The 20,000-nt window shown below is 38.8% G+C and overlaps 1 protein-coding gene across 7 annotated transcripts in view; it reads left to right on the top strand.

The window, feature by feature from the left end:
• The window catches only part of LOC147024432 (receptor-type tyrosine-protein phosphatase delta-like), an 881,646-nt gene that overhangs the window by 445,652 nt on the left and 415,994 nt on the right, over positions 1 to 20,000 (top strand). For all 7 annotated transcript variants that reach the window (XM_085884376.1, XM_085884379.1, XM_085884375.1 and 4 more), the window contains 2 exons: positions 12,786 to 13,055; positions 16,390 to 16,703. In XM_085884376.1, coding sequence (XP_085740502.1) covers positions 12,786 to 13,055; positions 16,390 to 16,703 — 584 coding nt within the window. The remainder of the gene's footprint in view (positions 1 to 12,785; positions 13,056 to 16,389; positions 16,704 to 20,000) is intronic.

Genomic DNA, 20,000 nt, shown 5'->3' with positions numbered 1-20,000 from the left:
GTTAGCAGTTCGCAGTTGGGAGTTCGCGGAGTCGGAGTGAAGAGGACGGGGCTGTGGAGAGGCGGCGGCGGCGAAGGCGGACGAGGGGGTGCCCGCGTCGGATTCGGGGAACTGCGGAGGGAAAGGCCGGCGGCGCGACCGAGGTCGTGGTGGAGACGCTCGTCGCGGGACCCGAGATTCTTCTGAAATTCTCCTTTCCCCGAGTATCAGCAACCCCCTCCTGTTTCCCCCCCGCGCTGAGATAGTGCGACAAAAGGGGGCCCCCTTCCCACCCCCTACCAGACACTGTCCGCGAGGCCCGCGGAGTTGAGGCACCACCGCCGCTCCGCGTCTCATCATCAGACGGGTAGGCCCGACACGGTCTCGGCCCCAGGCCCGCCTACCCCCTCATCCTGGAGGGTGGTTCTCTTTTCTTTTGCTTTGGGAATGTGTGTTGTCGGCGCCGTCTGTGAAGTAAAATTGTATAAGTGTTGCCGAGTGCCCGGTAGTCGGATAGATCTGCATTGTTGCATTTGCTTTTTGTCTTCTTCTTTTCCATGTGCTTTTGGTGGAATTGTATATGTGTGCTTTCCGTTCATCGCGAAATAAATGTGCTTATTGTTGAACTGTTTTCCCGCTTCGCTTCGTCATTTCTTTCATTGAATCCCCATCTTGCTTCACGTAAAGGGTTGGTCGTGGGCAAAGACGCCCGATAATTAATCGAACCGTCGAGGCCGACGAATAACACCGCTCGGTTATCCCGATAGTACGGAACGGGTCGCTTAAGTGGCCCGTGTCCGAAGTCGACCTGCGGCGAGGTGCGATCGCCCGGTCTACCCTCCGTGTGGGTACTTAGGTAGGTCGAATTTGGCGAGCAACCCTATCCCACGCGGGGGCCGATTGGCACGATCGCGGTGAGACCGAAAGGTCCACCCGTGACTGGTTCCCGGCGTTAGTCCGAGAGGGTCACGACTGGATTGTCCGTCCGGTCGGCGACGTGCCGCGATTCGAGTTACGTGGCCGTTCGCACGCCGGCGGGCGCGAATCCGCGACAATATATATATATATATATATATATATATATATATATATATATATATATATATATATATATATATATATATATATATATATATATATATATATATATATATATATATACATACAGCATTCAAACCAATGTAGCTACATACATCGTGTGTGTGTGTCTGTCTGTCTGTCTGTCGTTGGTTGTTGTTATCTCCATATACGAGTTCCAGTTACGAGTTACGAGTTCCAGTAACTCCATATACGAGTTCAATATATATATATATATATATATATATATATATATATATATATATATATATATATATATATATATATGTAATCAAATCAATAACATGGTCTTAACGATTTGGCTGACAAGTTTTTTTTCTCAAGTTGGGGGTTTGATCCTTGGGAGACACAAATGGAGGATCATAACATTCACCCAAGCGATGTAACATGCTGTGCACACTGGTGTGCAATGACACACACCATCTGGTGAATATACATGGTTATAATGCAGCATAGCTGGTGTTTGAAACATCCAATAATAGGCAGTAGAGGTGCAAAAAAGAAGAAACTGCGAGCTTGTTGGTTGCTCAGGAAATGTCCCCAAACGGTCACTTCTGCCTCATGCTCTTCTGTGATTTTCTCACAGCTACAGTGGCGTTACAATGCACACTGAATGATTCATGGTTGCCTTTTAATTTATTCCCCGTCACTCAGTTTAGCTTTAGCACGCCATTATTAATTCAGAGACATGCGAGCAGAGTCGGTCCTAGTGTGCTTTCTGAAGCCTGTCTGATCAGCAGGGGTTGAAGGAGGTCTAAGGGTGGTTTGAGCAGGATTATTGAAGAGGTCTGTGTTACTCTATCTTTCCAAGGGAGAGGATGGTGGAGCTAGTTAGTGTTCATCGTTGTCATTAATTTATGTCAGGAGGAGAGACAATAAGTGCTGTATGGACTCTTCTGCTTGGCAAAGGGGCAGAGATTTTAACTTCAGCACAAGTTAGTAGATTTGCCAGAGATTTTTGCTCAGTGGCATACTGTCTGGCTGAACTAGTGAGGTTTCCATGATGCAGTATAATTTCTATACATTCAGAAAATGTAAAAATGTGGTTTTAATGCAAGCATAATTGGCTATTGCAGAAAATCAGACAGGAATCAAGTATTAATACTTCGTAATATGAACTACCATCCAAAAGGTCATTTTGATCTGAAAGGATACATCCAAATTAGTCTTGTACAGCAAATTTTATATTAATTGCCCTCTCTGCAAGGCACATTATAAGTTAATAAAAAATTTTCTGATGCGACTTTGCATCTCGGAAGTGTAAGTGGGAAAATAACTCCTTTTGTTGCTTTCTCACCTCTGAGCTGTGTCATGACTATGGTTACGATATCCACTCGGGGAACCAAAATTGAAACTGTCCTCATCAGAGAAATGCATTGTGGAATGCTATGTTATGCATACCCATGATTCTGCATCTGCCTGGAAGGAAAGATTTATTTAATTCTTTATTTTTCATAAAATATGCAGTTGTGAGAAAGCAACACCTTTCAGAAGTAGTTGGTTCCCATTCTTCCCTCCAGGGTTAAACAGGTTGAGTAGCATCACATCATGTCATCTCCCATCCTGACCCATTATCTCTATTACCCACATCCCCATAATCCATACCGAACCCAATCCTCTTACTTGCTCATTTCTTTCTCTCCATCTCTCTCTCTCTCTCTCTCTCTCTCTCTCTCTCTCTCTCTCTCTCTCTCTCTCTCTCTCTCTCTCTCTCTCTCTCTCTCTCTCTCTCTCTCTCTCTCTCTCTCTCTCTCTCTCTCTCTCTCTCTCTCTCTCTCTCTCTCTCTCTCTCTCTCTCTCTCTCTCTCTCTCTCTCTCTCTCTCTCTCTCTCTCTCTCTCTCTCTCTCTCTCTCTCTCTCTCTCTCTCTCTCTCTCTTCCTCTCTCTCTTCCTCTCTCTCTTCCTCTCTCTCTCTTCCTCTCTCTCTTCCTCTCTCTCTTTCTCTCTCTCTTCCTCTCTCTCTTCCTCTCTCTCTTCCTCTCTCTCTTCCTCTCTCTCTTCCTCTCTCTCTTCCTCTCTCTCTCTTCCTCTCTCTCTTCCTCTCTCTCTCTCTTCCTCTCTCTCTCTCTCTTCCTCTCTCTCTCTCTTCCCCTCTCTCTCTCTTCCTCTCTCTCTCTTCCTCTCTCTCTTCCTCTCTCTCTCTTCCTCTCTCTCTCTTCCTCTCTCTCTCTTCCTCTCTCTCTCTTCCTCTCTCTCTCTCTTCCTCTCTCTCTTCCTCTCTCTCTCTTCCTCTCTCTCTCTAACTCTCTCTCTCTCTTCCTCTCTCTCTCTTCCCCTCTCTCTCTTCCTCTCTCTCTCTTCCTCTCTCTCTCTTCCTCTCTCTCTCTCTCTCTCTCTCTCTCTCTCTCTCTCTCTCTCTCTCTCTCTCTCTCTCTCTCTCTCTCTCTCTCTCTCTCTCTCTCCTCTCTCTCTCTTCCTCTCTCTCTTCCTCTCTCTCTCTTCCTCTCTCTTCCTCCCTCTCTCTTCCTCTCTCTTCTACTCTTTCCCAATCATTCCCACTTTTTCCCACTCTTTCCCACTCTTTCCCACTCTTTCCCACTCTTTCCCACTCTTTCCCACTCTTTCCCACTCTTTCCCACTCTCTCCCACTCACTCCCACTCACTCCCATTCTCTTCCACTCTCCCGTTCTGTTCCTTTCCTGTTCATCTAATCCCTTTCTGCTTGGCCCAATTGTTTCCTTGCTATCGCACTGACAATTTACCCTTGCTCTTGGCTGATCCTTGCTCTCACAGCAACTTGGAGAATGAGAGTGCTGAGAGAGCAAAGGGAACTAGACTGGAGGAGAGGGAGGGGAAAAAAACGAAACATTGGCCACAGCCTGACTGTGTTGTGAATGCAATGGGCCTTGCACTTTGGCTTCATTGCAAAAGATGACATAACGTTGAGAGTTTTAGATTACTAAGTCTTCAGGAGAGACATATGATGTTGGGGTGCCAGCCTAAAGGTGATAGCAGTACTCCATTAAGCTATAGAGAAAGGCTTTGTATTCTATGAGTACTTGTAATTTTTCAAATAATTACTTTGAATGATGGAGGATACCCAGTCTGTGGCTGGTTTTGGAGGCCTTTGCTATGAAGTCTGCTCAGAAGAGATTGTAGCTGATGGCGATGCCCAGACATTTGAGAGCCTGACCTTTTTTACAGTCATGGATTGTGGAAATATATTGGTCGATTCGTTTGACGATCCTTATGGATCTAAAGGGTGAGTCTGAGATTTGCCAGGATTGAAAGACACGTTCCATTTGTCAGACCAGCAGATAATCGATTCCAGATCTGCAAGAGTGACACTTGCTGTCTATCTCTCACTGTTGTGGGGCATTGTATGACACAATGTCATGTCATCAACATAATGGAAGAGAGAATATTCCAGAGCATTGGAGACATCATTTATTAATATATGAAGAACAAGACTGGCCCAAAGACAACTACCTTTGGGGCACTCCAGCCTCCACTAAGAGAGGAGAAGGTTCCATCGATAGCAATACACTGATAGCAAATTTCATCACTTTCACCTTTTTTCAGTTCAGCACATAGACCTTTCCGATAGATTAAGTATGACGGACAACTTTGTGCTTGTTTGATCCCCGACAATCTCAGAATCAATAAGAAACTGCTATTCTTATGTTGTGCTAGTAGAACATGCTTGATCTCAGAGCACAACATCCATATGATCAGGACATTAACTGCCTGGCCCATCTGTATTTAGGTTGTGGGCATTAAATAGGTCATGGTACCTTTCGAAATGGCAGCCCATTGTGTGGTGTCACCATTGCCAAATACTCAGAATTAGGTGTATAATTAGCACTCTCTGCAGAATATGTAGTTGACATAAGCTTCTGGGGTTTGGATATATGTCATGCTCAACTACACAGACTCCTCTTTTGCTCCAACGAAAGAAAGATTAACACCTGAAACATCAGTTTCTCCTTGCTTCCCATGGTGGTTAGCCTTCCTCAGTCAATGTTCTGTTAATTCCATCTGTTGTTGATGGAGCCTGCTGTGGCCGTTTACTTGTATTTGCAAGTGAAGACCAAGAAGTCACAAAAAGATAATAAAAAAATGCTTGCATTAATAGAATAATCTATCAATCATAGTATGCCATATCGACGAGTTTGATGAATGCATCAAGTAATCAGCTTTCTAATAATATTTACTGGGTGTAAAGTGCTGCATAATTTATACATGGTGCTTCATTGCTGGACGTTTTATAATATTATTTTGCCTCAAAGGGCTTGTAGCTTGGAACAAGAATGTTTCCAGTCCCTCACAGCTCAGAGTAGTTTAAATGCTATACAGGCCAAAGGGCAGTATATGCTGGGAGCCATATCTTCAGCTCACAGAGAACTTTAATCTTCATAGGGAGTAAACTCTGGGCAGGGATTAAAAAGGGGATTATTCATAAAGCCTTTAGTATAGCAGCAGGCACATTAGCCTTCAACACACCCAGTCTCTTTTCCTGGATTCTCTTTAACCTCCTTTGCACCCCTCCCACTTCAGTCTTCCTTCCTTAAGGACTGCATTTTGAGTATGCTAAATTTCATTTTGCATGTATCCCCAGAGATTGAGTGATATCTTGCTGCAGGCCATCTGGTAATTAATGAAAACCATCTCTAAAGTGGAAGACTGGATTGAGGGAAGAATTAATACGGATTGTAGCTTCACACCAATGGAGCAAGTATCTTCTCTTTGCCATAGACCTAGCCGTGTACAGCAGAAACTTCAACTCATTTTAAAATTTATACAACAGGTATATATGCAAATGAGGAACGGCTGAGGCAAGAGTGGAAAGCTACAATAATCATATAATGCAAAAAAAAAAAAAATTTCAAGAGTGATTTTGAAATAGAAGAAAGCTTTGCTTGATCTCAGGTTGGGTTAAGAGCTTTGCAATGATGTGCAGCCATGTCTTGTGATGTGTGAAATTACATGAAAGACTGAATCCAGTGTTTGAATTAACAGGGAAGTAATTGGTTGGGACTTTATAAACATTTTGTTGTTGTGATGACGATACTATTTTTATGTACGGTACTCAGAAAAAAATATCGGTGGGAACCATTTCATTTATCATGCTGACATCATTGAATCTCAACACACCTACTGTCAGTTACACCTTTTGAATATCAATATCTCATATATTCCTTACAACTTGAGCTCTTGCCCACCTTTCTGTCAACCTTACTTTTTGATGTTGTTTCAATCTCTTCTTCCTCTTACTCTCTTCCCTTTGCAAGGGGTGAGACTAAATGGTACACGGTTTCTGTATGCTTTGACCACCATACTCCTTCACTTTCCTGTCTTTAGACAACTCTCTCTGCAGTCTTCAACCACCCCCACCTTATTGATATCCTTCCTCACACAATCTTCCCATCTCAGCCATGGCCCAACCTCTTTCCTCCTATTTCACTCACTCAACATATCTGCTCTATTTGCCATTCTCTCTTCCCCCATCCACGCCTCGTTTCCAGTCCATTTTAGGCAGCTTTGTACCAATCTCCCCATCAAGCTCATCTGCACATCAATCTCCTTCCTCAGTTAATCCCTCCTCCTATCCACCCTCTTCACTCTTGCAATACTCCCCATCCATTTGTTCTCACAGACCTGCAGCCTTCTTTTTTTGAAATACTTTTCCAAATTCCAAACGTTACTTTGGATAAATCATTGAAAAACAACAACAACAAAAAATGGAATATGTTCAAAATGCAGGTGAGATTTTAATTTGGAATATACACAAGATCCAAGTGAAATTTTAATTTGGAATATACACAAAATGCAGGTGAAATATTAATATGGATTATAAACAAAATGCCGGTGAAATTTTAGTTTGGAATATAAACAAAATTGGGATTTAATTTTTGTTTGGAAGATACACAAAATCAGGTGAAATTTTAATTTGGAATATGAAGAAAATGCAGAAGGAATTTTAATTTCACATATAAATAAAATGCTGGTGAAATTTTAATTCGGAATATAAACAAAATCCAGGGGAAATTTTAGTTTGGATTATACACAAAATGCATGTGAAATTTTAATTTGGAATATCAACAAAATGCAGGTGAAATTTTAATTTGGAAATAAACAAAATGCTGGTGAAATTTTAATTTCGAATATAAACAAAATGCAGATGAAATTTTAATTTTGAATATAAACAAAATGCAGGTGAAATTTCTGTTTGGAATATACACAAAATGCAGGTGAAATTTTAATTTGGAATATAAACAAAATGCAGGTGAAATTTTTATTTGGAATATAAACAAAATGCAGGTGAAAATTTTAATTTAGAACATGAACAAAATCCAGGGAAATTTTAATTTGGAATAAAAACCAATTCCAGGTGAGATTTTACTTTGGAATATAAACAAAATACAGGTGAAATTGTATTTGGAAAATAAACAAAATCCTGGACAAATATTCATTTGGAATATAAACAAAATTCAGGGGAAATTTTAATTTAGAATAAACACAAATTTCAGGTGAAATTTTAATTTGGAATAACCAAAAAATGCAGGTGAAATTTTAGTTTGGAATAGAAAGAAAATCCAAGTGAAATTTGAATTTGGAATAAAAACCAAATTCAGGTGAGATTTTGATTTGGAATATGAGCAAAATGCATGTAAAATTTATTTTGGGATAAAAACAAAATCGAGGTGAAATATTATTTCAGGATATGAACTAAATCCAAGTGAGATTTAATTTCGAATATAAACAAAATGCAAGTGAAATTTTAGTTTGGAATACACACAGAATGCAGGTGAAATTTTAATTTGGAATATTAACAAAATCAGGTAATATTTTAGTTTGGAATTTGAAAAACAGGCAGGTGAGATTTTAATTTTGAATATCATGAAAATCCATGTTAAATTTTTGTTTGGATTATACATGAAATTGAGGTGAAATTTTAATTTGCAATCTAAACGAAATGCAGATGATATTTTAGTTTGGAATGTAACAAAATCCAGGTGAAATTGTATTTGGAATATAAACCAAATCCACGTGATATTTTAGTTTGGAATATAAATGAAATTGAGGAGAAATTTTTGTTTGCAATATAAACAAAATCCAGGTGAAATTTTAATTTTGAATTTGAACAAAATTTATGTGATATTTTAGTTTGGAATTTGAACAAAATGCAGGTGAAATTTTAGTTTTTAATTGTAACAAAATGGAGGTGAAATTTTAATTTGGAATGTGAAGCAAATGCAGGTGAGATTTTAGTTTGGAATATGAACAAAATGGAGGTGACATTTTAATTTGCAGTAAAAACAAAATGCATGCGAGATTTTAGTTTTGAATATAAACAAAATCCAAGTGAAATTTTAGTTTGGAATATGAACAAAATTGAGATGTAATTTTACTGTGGAATATGAACAAAAATGAGGTGATATTTTAATTTGGAATATCAAGAAAATGCGGGTGAATTTTAATTTGGAATATAAGCAAAATACAGGTGAAATTCCAGTTTGGAATATAAACAAAATGCAGGTGAGATGTTAGTTTGGAACATGAACAAAATCCAGGTGAAATTTTATTTTGGAATATAAACAAAATGCAGGTGAGATGTTAGTTTTTAACATGAACAAAATTCAAGTGAAATTTTAGTTTGGAACATGAACAAAATCCAGATGAAATTTTAGTTTGGAATATTTAAAAAATTTGGGTGACATTTTAGTTCAGCATGCAAACAAAATCCAGGTGAAATTTCATTTCGAATATCAGCAAAATGCCACTGAGATTTTACTTTGGAATATAAACAAAATCCAGGTGAAATTTCAGTTTGGAGTATAAGCAGAATTCAAGTTATATTTTAGTTTAGAATATAAACAAAATTGAGGTGAAATTGTATTCTGAATATAAACAAAATCCACATGAAAGTTTTTCTTTGGAATATGCACAAAATCCAAGAGAAATTTTAATTTGGAATAAAAACAAAATCTTGGTGAAAACTTTGTTAGGAATATAAACAAAATGCAGGTGAAAATATGATTTGAAATGTAAACAAAATACAGGGGTGATTTTAGTTTGGAAGATAAACAAAACACAGGTGAAATTTTAATTTGGAATATAAACAAAATGCATGTGAAATTTTAGTTTTGAATATAAACAAAATCCAGGTGAAATTTTAGTTTGGAATATGAACAAAATTTAAGTGATATTTTAGTTTGGAATGTAAACAAAATCCAGGTGAAATTTCAGTTTGGAATATAAGCAAAATCTCGGTGAAATGTTTTTTTTTTAATATGAACAAAATTCAGGTGAAATTTTAGTTTTTAATATGAACAAAAATGGAGGTGAAATTTGAATTTGGAATGTGAAGAAAATGCAGGTGAGATTTTAATTTGGAATATGAACAAAACGGAAGTGAGATTTAAATTTGGAATATAAACAAAATGCTTGTGAGATTTTAGTTTTGAATATAAACAAAATCCAGGTGAAATTTTAGTTTGGAATATGAACAAAAATGAGTTGAAATTTTAGTTTGGAATATAAACAAAATCTTGGTGAAATTTTAGTTTGGAATAGAAACAAAATTCAGGGGAAATTTTAATTTGGAATACAAAGAAAATGCAGGTGAATTTTAATTTGGAATATAAGCAAAATAAAGGTGAAATTCCAGTTTGGAACATAAATATAAACCAGGTGAGATTTTAATTTGGAACGTGAACAAAATCCAGGTGAAATTTTAGTTTGGAATATATACAAAATTTAGGTGACATTTTAGTTTGGCATGTAAACAAAATCCACGTGAAATTGCATTTGGAATATCAGCAAAATGCCACTTAGATTTTACATTGGAATATAAACAAAATCCAGGTGGAATTTCAGTTTGGAGTAAAAAAAAATTCAAGTTATATTTTAGTTTCGAATATAAACAAAATTGAGGTGAAATTGTATTCTTAATATAAACAAAATCCACACTAAATTTTTCTTTGGAATATGCACAAAATCCAAGAGAAATTTAAATTTGGAATATAAACAAAATGCAGGTGAAATTTTAGTTTGCAATATAAATAAAATCCATAAGAAATTTTAATTTGGAATATAAACAAAATCTAGGTGAAAATATAATTTTGAATGTAAACAAAATGCAGGGGTGATTTTAGTTTGGAATATGAACAAAATGCAGGTGAAATTAATTTTGGAATATAACCCAAATTCATTTGAGGTTTCAACCAATAATGGGTATCCTATTGTGGTCTGATTTAGGTGCCGTAGTCAAATGTCATAGGTGTCTTAGGTATGACGTCGTCATTGCATACGTAGAACTCTACATCCGATCGGGATGAAAATTTTTGAGGGTCATCTTGGGATAAATTGGTCAAGCGAAAACAAACTGATGATGTCTTCGTTCATGAGGTTCGGCAGCAGTTTTTTTTTTTTTAAACCTTCAAAAATCTTCTTCGCTGAAAGAGCTGAACAGATCGAGGAGAAATGGTACATGTATGACCGCCTCTCCATGAGGAATAAAAAATTCCCCACCTATGGCATCATCGGTCACATGGTTTGGCAGCCATCTTGGATTGAAGGGATATATTTTTTTAAATTCTATCTCGTGATCCGCTTCATCAATCAATGTGAAACTTCACAATTATGATCTAGGAGTGAAGGGGAATATATGTTTTAAATTTCAACCTGATTGCACGCATAGTCTGGCAGCCAGAATTATTGAATTTTATTAATCTGCGGTTTTAAAAAAAAAAAAAAAAATTTTGAATAAGGCTCACTTGGCTGTGCCTGGATGGGTTTGAGGGTAGAGGAGTAGCAGCTGAGATGCGAATCCTATCTAGATTCCTCCTGATGACTTCATCTTTGATTTTTGCTTGTTCGGGTTCCTTCTGATAACTTCAACGCAGTACCAATTTTATTTGGTCTTCCATTTGATTTGAATTTATTTTTGTTAAATCCCATTCTGAATTCAATTGAATAAAGAGGACATAATGGATCAGGTGTCCAATCAAAGTGGGACATCATGGTACCTGGTCATCACTGCCTACAGTTATATAATGGCAGTTCAAGTGTTAAGAGTATAAATCAAAAACTGTTCAACGGAAGAAATTGAAACTTTACCACATGTTACATGACCATTTGATATAGCACATATTACTTGGATAATGCACACCCCAAAATAAAATAATGCATTTGCAATATAAAAAAAAAAGTTGAAATTTTAATCACCTCTTAGTATTATGTAAATATCCCCTGAGGGAGGGGTGTAAACCCCATATGGTTGGCTGCGGATTTGAATGAAATGACAGAAGGAAATTGATAAACTAAGAAACAGATTTAACACATATAGTCCAGAGCAAAGATTACTCCAAGTGTATTCAACATCTGACATGGTAAACAGTTTGTGGGACATTTTGTTGGCAATCCCACCCATTAGTAGCTTGCTTGGCAGCACCTCTCGGAATGGCTTACATTGCAGAGAGAAAAATATTGCAAACAACCACATGGCCTTACCTTCTCGGCAGCCTTAATGCCTGGCCTTGGGTTGCACGTAAATGATGAACACGGTCGATAACCTCGGCAGTATCTAGAGGGTGCTTCTGGTCTCCTGGTCAAGACCCCCTCGGCTGATGGATTTGCTCTTGCTCCAAGGGTGAAACAGCTTTTCTGCTTCGATCTGTTCCACAGATTCAGTCTTCCTGATGGGTTGTAAGCTCCAGCTTTCTGAAAAAATTGTTATCACTGTTGTATTACCATTTTGTTTATTTTCTTCTGACATGGTTTTCTGATGTGGAGTCCTTTGAGGATCTGTGTGCTGGCCTTTTTATCTCCTTTTCACTCTGCTACAAGCCCCGATTTCTGACCCCAGTCTCATTCGATGCTGACATATTCTGCTATTGCTCTCCCAGCCAGCCCTCTAGCAACCCATCTGAATTGTGAACCAATGACTACTTGACAGTTTTCCTTTGCAATGCAAAGCTATCTCTGAATGTGTCCAGTTACCTGAATCTAACAAGGCCCATCATCATAACTGCTGTAGACCTGATATTAGCCTGACCATGAATTTTTAACTAACCCAATGATAAATGATGAATGGCCCAAATAAATCATTCTCTCCTCCATTCCAACATCTGCAAAAAAGTATGAATGATGCAATGAAACACAAATTCATTTATCTTCAATGGAAGTCATTTGCAGCTTTGTAACATCAGTTAAAGCATAAGAGAATAATACACATGGTTTTATTGACTAAACACCACTTGCAGCATACACATGCACACCTATATTTGCACATTGTGCCATCATCGAAATAGCCATCAAACTGATCCACAACTGGCACGATATATATGCAAGTTGAATTGTTTCACAGCAAAGTGGAGGATTTAGGTGGGGAGGGGGGAGAGGTGGATTTGAGGTGGTGTTTTGTTTTGATTGGAATACGAGTAAGTCATATCTTTCTGAAATATGAATTCTGTTCAGCAGAATATCTTACTCGCAGTTTTAATTTAAAGTCGAAGTTTTACTCGTTGTTTCCTCATCAAGCTTTTTTGCAATGGTAAATGTCCTGATGCAGGTAAATGTCGAAGTGCTGGTGGAAGTAGCTTTCCAGAAATATGTTTGGGTCAAATTAATTACTGGCATGATAAGTTGGATCACAATGTTGATTTGGTTACATTTATGACCATTAAGAGGTATTTCTGGATTTTACTTGGTGGAATTCATCAACTGTTTAAATTCTTGTATTCCCCTCCTCCCACTTTTACTAGTACGAACAACTCCACCAAGGTTTACTGTGCTGCCTTCTGGTCAAGAGGTCATGCCTGGTGGTGGAGTCAACCTAACGTGTGTTGCCATTGGTAACCCCATGCCTTTTGTAAAATGGCTGGAAGGTGAACGGGAGTTAACATCCACGGATGACCCTCCGGTCAGCCGCAGTGTGTTGGAGCTCACCGGTATCAAAACTTCTGCCAACTACACCTGCTTAGCGATGTCTTCTCTGGGCATCATTGAAGCCGTGGCCCAGGTCACCGTCAAAGGTAATAGGTAGAATGACCATGCCAGCCTTGCTCTATCATGACTCTTCTTTCTTTTTTCTAACCTCTCTCAACACTAACCTCAAGCTCTTCAATATACAAAGCCACATTTATCCATGTGTTTTTTAATGCACAAGTCCAAAAAGCCTGTTGTCACTGCAATAATCATGTCAGACATGTGACAGGTAGGGCAAAAGCTTATGTGGTGAATCTGAGATGGAGTGTCCATTGAAAGAAAGGGAATTTGAAAAGGTTGGATGGACAAAGATAAATGACTACACAACCAGACGTGGTTTGCAATAAGCCACATTGTTTTAATTAACGCTGCCCTTTTCTTTGCTGCCAAGTTGAGGTAAGGGCCTTGATTGGAGTGTGGAGAAAGTGGAATTGGCAGGACTGCAGGTGTGAAGCTGCCTGAACTGCCAACCTTGTTAAGTAAGATATGGGTGATTAGTTTCACATTGCAGAACATCTGATATTTTATCGTTCTTTGATGTTTCTCAAATGCAACATTCTCCTGAACCATTTTTGATCGAGTCAAGAAGTTATTTCAGGAATATTCTCATCTTCAAGTCAGCTGTTTCAACAAACTTGCTTGAACTGTAATGGGAGTACATCATGCTCAAGAGCCTGGTGTTGGCTTAGTGGTTGGAGTGGAGGCTTGGGATCCTAGGGTCCTGAGTTCAAGCCCCGTTGGCTGCTGAATTAATACACCAGGGGGTTGACTCAGCCTGTCGTCCTTCCGAGGTCGGCGAAATGAGTACAAGTGTGTACTGGTAGAGGGGCACTGCATCAGTGACAGTCGCGCTTCCAAGAAATGATAGCTACCCTGGCAGCTAAGCTGCCATATGCAAGAAGAAGAAGAATAATGCTCAAAGGATCGTTATGTTGAACCCCCAACCTCCCCTATTCACAAGGAACAGTCAAAGCAATGCCAAAATACATATGTGTTGTATCTGAGATCATGTTATGCTTAACCTTATGCCTTTTTAATGGTCAGGCAGTTTTTTTTTCAATCACCAAATGCTTAACCTTGTGAACTCCAATGCCATTGCAAGACTCCAGCCATTGTAATTTTTGAGAACGCAGAGTATTACAGCATTTTGTAGCAGCAGAGTAGGTCAGTTGATAGTGCACTCGTGTCTAAAGGTTTTTATATCGAGGTTACATTTGCACTTTAGACAAATTCAACTCTGCATTATGGATCATCCAATTCTCCGGGAATAACCTGAAACCAGTTATTGCTTTTGCAATCATAAAATATCTCTTTTTTTCAGCAAGAGTTGGCATTTGCAGTGGTATGAGGCCACACAGAGCTGATAAATTAATTAAATGTATTTGAACTGTTTATCAAGTTGTTTGTATAGTTTGCATAAGGGGATGTATTATTTAATGAAACAGGTCATTTAAGTTTTATGTGAGTGTGGTTCAAATATCATCTGAACTTTCCTTCATAATTGTAACTAATTTGCCATGATTAATTGATTTTACACTACAAACACAAATTCTGACTTTTGAACTGATATGATGAACACAAATTATACGGGCAGTCAAAAAGAGGTCTTCAACTCGCTCGATGTTTGGATTTTGACTGGAGTGGCCAGTCTTGCAGCCTGTAGTTCATTCTGTACCCTTTAATGTCCATCTTTAATTCAGATACATCAGTCAAACATGGATGTCCTTCACAAGCAGTCATCAGCGTTCTGTGCAAGCAATCATCTGTAAAGTTTAACAAGCTTGATTTACCCATTGACCAGACATTTCAAAATTATTTACAGTTCTACCCTCTTTGTTATCTCACTTTATCATGTTTTTTTTGTCAGCACACAGATTTGAAACAAGAATCATGCAATTGTGGGTATCGATTGCCATATTATAACTTTAAAACAAATTTTCTCAAAAATGATTAATCACCGTGCATTATTCCTCATTTCATAAACAACAGTCCAAATCAAATTTGAACCACCCACATAATTACCGTGTAGGTGCAGCCTAAAAAAAGCTGAAAAGAGGGAACCTGAATCTGATGTCAGTTCCATTGATAACTCTTGAAGCTGGATTTTAACTGCAAGGTCCTTTTTAATCTTCTTCAGTCATGTAACATTTCAGAAAACCTTGTCTTCCCATTAATGAAATTAGAACGTACTGTGATTATAGAGATTGTGTTGAAACAAAATGGTGGTCTTTCATTAAAGGTTTCATCATATTTTTCGAACAATGGAAAGGAACTGTTTAACTCAGTTACCTCCAAAGCATATAATCTTGGAAATGATAGCCACAGATTTGATGGGTCATATGGCTATGCATGAATAGCTGATTTAAGTTTGGGGACAGCAAGGGTTTCACTGGAATTTCAAAAGACATCTCTGCCAGTGATTACACCACAATGGGGGGGAAAACTCCTCAACTCCTTGAACCTTTTATCTTTGTTTTGCCGTTTTGTTTTTGTTTTCTGGTACAAAAGTTGAAAGTCTGACAAGAAGGCGCATAAGTAGTGTGCTTGCCTCTGTACTGTCCACTCTGGATGTGATTCTTGACCTGATTATAAACTGATTCACAATGGATGGTATCAAAACAATGTTGACCCAAGTATGTTAACTACTTTGGGAATCAAGGAGAAGCTGACATTTCACGTGTTTTCCTTCATCGAAGGAAAACAAAAAACAAACATTTTTTGAAAACTCCGATGAAGGTTAGCTTCTCCTTGGTTGACACTACGATTATATCAGACTTGGATCAACATTCGTTTGATGCCATCCATTGTTCAACCTGTCATCAATGCAGATCGTCACCCTCTTTCGATGACAGATCGACACCTCCTTTACGAGCAAGACTAGAGTTATTCATTCTGCTGATTCACAGGAAGCATGTTGTCTTGATGAGTGTGCCATACCTCAGATTGGCCTTGAGCTGAATACACATTTGCTGGAATGATTGCTGGTCGACGTTAAAGATTTGCCAATGATTTTTGAAGAATCGCGAGTTATCACCGGCACCCTGAGGAAATTATAAATTATTGTCCTGACTTGGTAAGGTCATTCTGAGAGTCCACCACAACTCCTAGCTTCTGAGGATAAATCATGTTACCAAAGTGGATCATGACAGCCTCAGCCTACCTTCAGATTAAAGAAGGCACAATATGATGATGAAAGGTTAAAACATAGTGGAAATTGCTGTAAAATTGGAAATAAGCAAATGACTTCCTGGCAGATAAAACTTCATCATAATTCTCACTGACCTGGCTTTTCATTAATGTCCAAAGGTTTTGCTGAACATGTTTCTAATTTCAATACTCTATGTTTTTGATACCTTTCTTCACTCCTGCTATTCCCACCAGCCCTGCCAAAACCTCCCAGCACACCTCTGGTGACAGAGACCACAGCTACTAGTGTCACCCTGACCTGGGCATCGGGAAATTCTGAGCCTGTCTCATACTATGCTATTCAGTATCGGGTCATTGCACATCAAGGAGCCTATCAGGATATTGATGGCATTGCTACAACACGCTACACTGTGGGGGGCCTTGGGCCTTTCACACTGTATGAGTTTCGGGTTCTTGGTGTGAATAGCATTGGACGTGGACAACCGAGCCCCATTGTTGAGACGCGCACTGGAGAGCAGGCTCCATCATCGCCACCTCAGAGGGTCGAGGTAAGTGTTTCTGTTTGTTGGCCATTGCACAATTATTGTTACAATGGAAAATAATTCATACTGCTCAAAAAATCAGGGTCAAACTTGTTTTGTGTATTATAGCTTGATGTGATTTTCAGTTTTATTGATCACTCTTGAATTGGCTTCGAATCAATGATCTATTTCTAAATAACTGATGCTAAGCTTTAATTTCTTGCATTGGGATGTCACAATATATTTTTATATCTCTTTGAAATATAGCATTAGTTAGTACTGCAGATAAAGTTTACATATGAGGTCACATGACTAGTAAAATATCAATGGTTTGCAAGGAAAAAATAAACTAATTTTACATAATCGTGGAGTACAGTAGTACTCCATATAGAGAGATGATACGGAAAAAATGGCCACCCATTCAAATGTAAACACAATGATACGCTCTCCTAGAGTGAAATAATAAGCATTTAAAAGCCATAACTTTTATTCTCGAGTGTTTTCTGAACTACCAAGACTTAAAAATATGCCAGAATACATCGCCAAAGTACCACAACGAGAGATCACTAAATCGCCAATTTGTACTTCTTCTTGGTTGCCTCTAACAACAATGTAAAACTGTAGCCCGACCTACCTCAACAACTCAACAAGCCATGATGGTGATTCCAATGTGAGGAAGTTACTTTGTCTCTGTGCGCGTGCACGCAACCCAAAATGTAAAAATAAATAAAACATTAATTGTTTTATTACAAAAAGAAGTCGAATGTAAACATGGACTCAACCAAACCAGGACGGGATTGTGAGGGAGGAGGGGCGTTTGTGGGGGGGGGGGGGGTGGGGGGGAAATAGACAGAGCCATTCCAAAAGCGATACATATCCAAACCATCACCCAAATCGACTGAAACAAGTATTAAAACAATTTAATAACATAGAAGGATTTTATCCATACCAAAATAACAAAATACAAATCTGAAGACGACAATGGTTCACGAGCGGTATTTGACGATGTAGATTGTTTCAGAAGTCAAGGATGAGACAATGTGATAATTTTTGACCAAGTTGTAATTAATTATAGTGGCCTTCAATCAACAGCTGCAAAATGTCGAAAACCCGGTTTCGTTCAACAACTTTCAAAATTTGACCTTTGCATAACCTTTAAAGGTCACAAAACAATGTTGTGGGCATTAGAATATGGAAACAGGATACGTGCTATAGCTTATTGGAGTTAGTTCGTCGAAGAAGGTCAAAAACCCGGTTCGATTCCCACAACTTTGAAAATTTGACCTTTGTGGCCTTTAAAGGTCAAAGGTCAAGGATTATGACCTTTGGTGCAAAACTTCCTCTGGAACATTCCAGAAACAATATAACGTCATATAGGCTTTATGGCATTTCGCACTCCTCGGATTAGCCATACTTTGATGAATCAGCGTAAAAACAAAGTTGAAGGGGGCGCCACGGGCAAGGTGTTCGAGATAGAGCAAAAATGGTTTCAAGACTTAAGGTGGGGAATGACCTCAAGATTATGCATAAAAAATATTGTCATCCTAGCTCTCAAAGTTTTGGCGGTCGTATGATTTTTATGTCAAAATTCGCAATTTTCTAAGTTTTTGACCTTGTGACCTTGACCTTGGGACGAAAATGAAAAATCGGACAAGGACAAGTTTTAGATAATTCATTTTGCTATTCTTATACTGAAGAACCCATTCCTTTCAGTCAATTCCCAAGGAGAAGATAGATTTTTAATCCGACTGCCCCTAAAAATAAAAAAGATCGATTTTTAATCCGACTACTACCCTATTGTGGCTCCGCCCACAATGGGCGTAGCACGCCCTCATCCAGGAAAACACAACTCGACATTGATATCGAACACATAACCAAGTTTCATCAAGATCGGATTAAAGTCCACGGAGTTATGCTCTGGACACACAGACACACAGGCACACAGACACACAGACATAACAAATATAGTGGTCACTCTGGCTGGCGCTCGTGAACCAATATAAAACATTGGAACATAATAGAATGCTCAGAACCCGTGAAAAGTGTTGCCACCGTGAGCTCGAGGTCACGTGACTGGCACCATTTTTGTTAGCACCACTGAGTTGACTCGCATCGTGCGTGGATCAAGGTCGTTTTGAATGCGTCCCAGATTGAAAAAGCCAAATAAAAAAGTTTTGTGTAACAATAACCTGCTCCGATCTGTAATACGGGAGGGTTGTGGAAAGACGTTTCACAGGTATTCTTATTTGTTGATGAACAGGAATGGTGCAGTTTTACTCTGAAATATCACTGCAATATCGCAGCTTCTCCTGCCTGCAGCAGACATGCACATTCTCCCAGCTGCTCACTCTGCCAACGATTTGGCTTTTACTGGACATAAAGTTGGTTATATTTCAACACTTCCATTTGCATCATTTTGGTACATACATAATAAAATGACAGGTAAATTCATGTTTTCAACATTGACCAAAAAAAAAAAAATTGTGACATAAACAGGCAGATTTGATCTTCATTAGCTTCCTTAAAACGCCCTGAGTTCTTCACGCTCCCAAACAAGCAAAATTTGTTATTGAACGCTATTGCGAAAATAAAAGTGCTTTTGCTACTCTGATAAAGTTTACAATTGAAAACTATCACACAAATGGTGAAAAAAACCCGACGGTTTGTCATTCACAATTGCATGCAAACACATCATGGAAATTGCCTTCCCCCCAGCATCAAGTGCTAACCAAGATGGCATCCGACAGCTACACCGGGCTCTGTGTGATGTGACTGAGAATGAGCACTCTATTTACTAGCAGAGTACCTGCCCTACAGGCGATATTGTTCCAAGCATGCAGCACATTCTTCTGACACATACCTTTATTTAGGCAGTGTATAGGCAACTGACAGCTCTGTAGCGGCAAAAACAAATAACCCGGGTTACGTGCATGAAGCAAAAACATACCTGCTGCTTCCAATTCAAAACACCTCACTGCACTGGAAAACGTGGAGACAGGAATACTGTGCTGTTAATGGTCAAGGATTATAATACCAGGGAAAACCTGGAGGTGGTGCCACACGATGCACATCGAGATGGACAATTTTCATCCCCTCCTCTCCCCCAACACCACTGGTAAAGATGAAAACACCTCTATACATTAATTGGGGTCATGCTGATCCGATGTAACAGGTCTGGATGTAATCGACCCAGAACTGCAGGAGTAGTAGCGCGACAAACAAACATACAAAAACTGGTCCGTGAATTATAGTAAGAATAAGGGAAGAAACGGGGGAGTGATTGTGAATTTAACGTTCCATCTTTATTTACTTTTGACATTGTTC

Source organism: Eptatretus burgeri, chromosome 6 (genome assembly GCF_056783735.1).
Source record: "Eptatretus burgeri isolate ZD-2024b chromosome 6, Ebu_testis_v1, whole genome shotgun sequence".
Classification (NCBI taxonomy): Eukaryota; Metazoa; Chordata; class Myxini; order Myxiniformes; family Myxinidae; genus Eptatretus; species Eptatretus burgeri.
The sequence above is the reverse complement of the archived record's forward strand: the minus strand, read 5'-3'. Positions and strand labels throughout refer to the sequence as shown.